The following is a 5,000-nucleotide window of genomic DNA, read 5'->3' as shown; positions in this document are numbered from 1 at the left end:
ATAACCAAAACAACAACAACAAAAACAACAACTATATATCAATTCGGTGATGTGCTTCTATATGGTGTTACGTCAATCACTCTCTTCCTCTGCTCTCTTCAAAAGCTCTTTGTTACCATTGTGTAAAGATAATTCCCCCCTCTGCATACCAACCGCATACCAACTATTCTTCTCATGAAAGGCTGGCGTGAGGCATGTTTTAGCGTAACATCTGTTACAGCACAAAGACTGCACAACTCCTCTGTCCTCTGTATACAAGTCTCACACCTCATCTACGGCCAATGACGTCACACTTGTCTGACACTCTATGACAGCTGTGGTAGTTACTGAGGATCGAACTTGGGAATAGATGAGTGATTCATCTAATGCAATGGTTCTCAACCTTTTTCACTCCATTCCCTCTGTTCACGAATTCTCAAGATTCATGCAACTCCCCTTTTCCCAAACTCCACCCTGCCAAAGAGAGGGATATCTAAACGGCCAATTACACAGTCAAACTGTTTGTCAAACCCGGTTCGACAAACAAGGGTTTGAAGTGATGTTTGACCGTGTGAATGGGGTATTTGGTTGTCAAACACGTTTGTCAAACGTGTTTGGCAACCACACGGCATTCACACGGTCAAACATCACTTCAAACATTTGTTTGACAAACCGGGTTTGACAAACAGTTTGATCGTGTAAATGGCCCTTTAGATTGAGGAAGGTGGAAAAAGAGGATATGAATCTAGTTCAGAGTTTATTCCTGACCCGTTTCACCCTAAGTTTCAACAGATTCCTTTGATACCGATCAGGAATGAAATAGGAATTAGTCCCGTGTCTTCTTTTTCGGACTTTTTGAAGAACCAGGATCCAGTTTAGTTTGGGGCCCCTATTCTTCAAAAGGACAAACTGGGACCCTTATTGTTCAAAAGGTCTACCTAACCTAACCTAACCTAATCTAACCTAATCTAACCTAACCTAACCTAGCCTAACCTAACCTAACCTAACCTAATCTAACCTAACCTAACTTAACCTAACCTAACTTAACCTAACCTAACCTAACCTAACCTAACCCAACCTAACCTAACCTAACCCAACCTAACCTAACCTAACCTAACTTAACCTAATCTAACCTAACCTAACCTAACCTAACCTAGCCTAACCTAGCCTAACCTAACTAACCTAGTCTAACCTAACCTGATTTAACCTAATCTAACCTAACCTAACCTAACCTAACCTTACTAACCTAACCTAATCTAACCTAATCTAACCTAACCTAATCTAATCTAACCTAACCTAACCTAATCTAACTTAACCTAAACTAACCTAACCTAACTTAATCTAACCTAAACTAACCTAACCTTGTTTTCTTACATAAGAATATTATTCTTCAAAAGGTCAAAACTGGGACCCTTATTGTTCAAAAGGTCTACCTAACCTAACCTAACCTAATCTAATCTAACCTAACCTAACCTAACTTAACCTAACCTAACCTAACCTAACCTAACCTAACTTAATCTAACCTAACCTAACTTAATCTAACCTAAACTAACCTAACCTTATTTTCTTACATGGGAATATTATTCTTCAAAAGGTCAAAACTGGGACCACTATTGTTCAAAATGGACAATTGGCGTTCCTGTTGTTCAAAAGCTTCTCTTTTTTCGCCTTCTTGAAGTTATCACATTAACTCAACATATGTTAGTTTCTACAACTACAAAGTCTGACAAAATGACGTGCGGTTACACAACTTATTGTCTTTTTTGGCAAGGCATTATGGTCTCACTCCTAAATGTACATTTTGATCGGCACGATTATTGCTCAACGATGATCGTTCATGGCTCAAAAGTGCTATTAATAGTACATTCTAAACGTATCATTATTAGTATAATTTAAACTTTTCATTATTAATACACTCTCAACTTCTCATTAGTTGTACCTTTTAAACTTGTCAATATTAGTATATTCTAAACTAGTCATTATAAGTACACATTAAAGATATCATGAAAAGAACCTTGTCATTATTAGTATATTCTAAACATGTCATTATAAGTAACATTAAAATTGCTATTAGTAGTTCCTTCTAAACTTGTCATTGTTAATATATGCGAAACTTGTCATTATAAGTACACAGTAAAGTTGCCATTAATAGTTAGACGATTGTCTAGAGCACTCATTCTTTGTTTCTGAATAAAGCTATTTGACTTCAAGCTACAAACTACGAGGATGATAGTTTTAACCGAACTTAAACCAACGCGTTTAACCCAAATATGAGGCCAGGTGGGATGCGCGTCACCCGGATTTATAATTGTATTGAACAAAACAGACCTTAAATCCTTCCCCCCCCCCTGCAAGTGGGCACACTTCCTGCACTTTAATTTTAAAAAGAAATATCCAAGAACCGGCTTACTAACAGATTGATTAACGAATGGAATAGACTTAGTAACCATGTAGTAATGAGCGCTGAAACGGTCGGTTGTTTTAAGAGAAAGTTAGATAACTGTATGGATATAGATGAAAGATGATAAGAGACATGGAACTGCCTAGTTTAAAGAGGTCTCTTGCAGTCTCCTCCGTTCTTAGGTAAAGTTAACTTACGGTGGTATTCTTAAAAAAATTCTTTCCTTATATAAACCTTTCCTCATATGAATCTTATGTAAATCCTTGGAAGGAATTTTTTTTTTTAAGAATACCACTGTAAGAATCTTACGGTAGTATTCTTAAAAAAAATGTTATATAAATCCTTGGAAGGGAAAGAATTTTTTTTAAGAATATCACCGTTAGACACACATCTCACTTACCTGGAAACGCAGATAATTTTCTCCTTGTTGGTGAGATACTGCACGACATCACACTCGATGCTATCTGCCTCGTTCACAAGAATGACCTTGTTTCCGAGTTTAGGGTCAAACTGATTGAACTGGTCTTCACTAAAATCTGTCGGAGAGAGAAGGACGAGGGTAAGTCGCGAGTGATTCATGAGATGGTGGTTGTGGTTGTTGTTGTTGTTGTTGTTGTTGTTGTTGTTGTTGTTGTTGTTGTTGTTGTTGTTGTTGTTGTTGTTGTTGTTGTTGTTGTTGTTGTTGTTGTTGTTGTTGTTGTTGTTGTTGCTGTTGCTGTTGCTGTTGTTGTTGTTGTTGTTGTTGTTGTTGTTGTTGACGACGACGACGACGACGACGACGACGACGACACTAACATACATACTCATACATACCAGACCAAGGACTAGAATGTTCACACACTTTGATAGAACGTAAGAAGCAAGGAAACTCTGGTGCAGTGTAGTCGCTATCTTCCGCTCGAAGTCAAAATTCAATCGATGTCTTATCCTATAAGTGATATTTCCTACTGGATATTCGTGGACTTCATCGACAAACTATAGTAGTACATTCTCCATCGAAAAACAAGTCCATAATAATCTATAGTGAAATTCATCTTATTCTTTATGCTTTGCAAACAGTGTAGTAGCCCAAGTCAGTGCACTTTGCAACTGACCGAACACCAATTTCCCGTCCTTCCCCTGTCCACCGGGCACCGGTGTTCGGTTGGCTGCAAAGTGTACTGACTTGGGCTACCACAATGTAGGCAAAACATATCAGAATAAAATTAATTTCACCATAGAATATTGTGAATTTGTTTTTGATGAAGGATGTATTCCTAAAATTTGTCGATGAAGTTTATGAAATTCTGTTTACTAGATACGATTGTCTCACTTTTACTTTAACAAGATATTAGGAAGGCGCCAATTCAGCTTAAGGGTTAATCTAGAACACAGTTCTAACACCATCTAATGACCTATCTTTTAACGCTTCATCTTAGGAAAAATATTTAGAACAATCTTGATTTTTATTATGGTTTCTACATAACATCTTTCACGGCATCCTCGATATTCTAATCTATTATTATTTTTTCCTGATTTTCGTGAATCAGATATGGTGAACCTCAAGCCATCTTTAACTCATAAAATTCAGGTGTAACTTCATATTTTTGTTTTGGTGAAAATGAAATGACTTTATTCATTTTTGAAATGCCTTCCTGAGAAGGCCTCCTGGTGTGTATCACCTTGCGGCGAAGGTCAAGGGGATGGCGGATCGAATCCTGCCACCGGCGAAGTTGAACTAAGAGCATGGTTTATTAAATTCCACGATACAAAGTCCTCTGTGAGGGGCACCGTCCTAGCCTTCCGATAGGGGGGAGTTTGAGACGTTAAACCATATCATCATCATCTGTACCTCATTGTTTCCCAACCCTGGGGACGCGACCCCAAGTTGGGTCGCCAAGTGTTTTTCTTGGGGTCGCCAAGATATCTCGTATGCTAAATTTTAAGATTTATATTGCTATAATAAAATTCATTGATGGTAACTTGGTCTTTAATAACCTAACAATAGATTAATGGGGTCGCAAGCATATAATGAGGATCATATTGGAGGTCGTCTTAGAAAAAGGTTCGAAGACACTGCTGTACCCCCGAGGCGTACGAGACTTTCAACCTGGGAATATGAGGCGTGACAGCCAGTGCAATAGTACTGTATATTTCAGTATTTATTGTAATAATTGTATTGTGTATTAAGTATATTTATATTGTATTATATTCTGTGTGTTTTGTATATATATTCTAAATGCCGTATTTATTATTTTTATCAAATGCCGCAAGGCATGGCTTGGGTAATCTGGCAACCCTGGATGAGTGGCGTCGGAAGCCAGTTGACGCCTGACGTTCACGTTTACCGCACGCTTGTCTTTGTGTCGTGCCACATATTATATATTTTTTCAATTCTATAAATTTAAACTGTGCCCTGAGTTTCTTTAGCCACCCAGAACATTTCATATGTTTACATTGTATATATACTGAATGGGGGTACGAGACATGACAGCCAGTGCAATGGTACTGTATATTTACAATGAGAAAGCAAATCAAGGTTTGCATCACTAATCCTTTTCATATGTTTACATTGTATATATACTGAATGGGGGTACGAGACATGACAGCCAGTGCAATGGTACTGTATATTTACAATGAG

General features: G+C 37.7%; 1 protein-coding gene across 1 annotated transcript in view; it reads right to left on the bottom strand.

Annotated features, from left to right (window-relative positions):
• The window catches only part of LOC143019023 (fibrocystin-L-like), a 118,531-nt gene that overhangs the window by 100,436 nt on the left and 13,095 nt on the right, over nucleotides 1-5,000 (bottom strand). Inside the window, exon 3 of the mRNA XM_076174725.1 lies at nucleotides 2,781-2,916. Within this exon, the coding sequence (XP_076030840.1) occupies nucleotides 2,781-2,916 (136 nt within the window). The remainder of the gene's footprint in view (nucleotides 1-2,780; nucleotides 2,917-5,000) is intronic.

Source organism: Oratosquilla oratoria, chromosome 36 (assembly GCF_046742065.1).
Source record: "Oratosquilla oratoria isolate Oo_2021 chromosome 36, ASM4674206v1, whole genome shotgun sequence".
NCBI lineage: Eukaryota > Metazoa > Arthropoda > Malacostraca > Stomatopoda > Squillidae > Oratosquilla > Oratosquilla oratoria.
The sequence above is the reverse complement of the archived record's forward strand: the minus strand, read 5'-3'. Positions and strand labels throughout refer to the sequence as shown.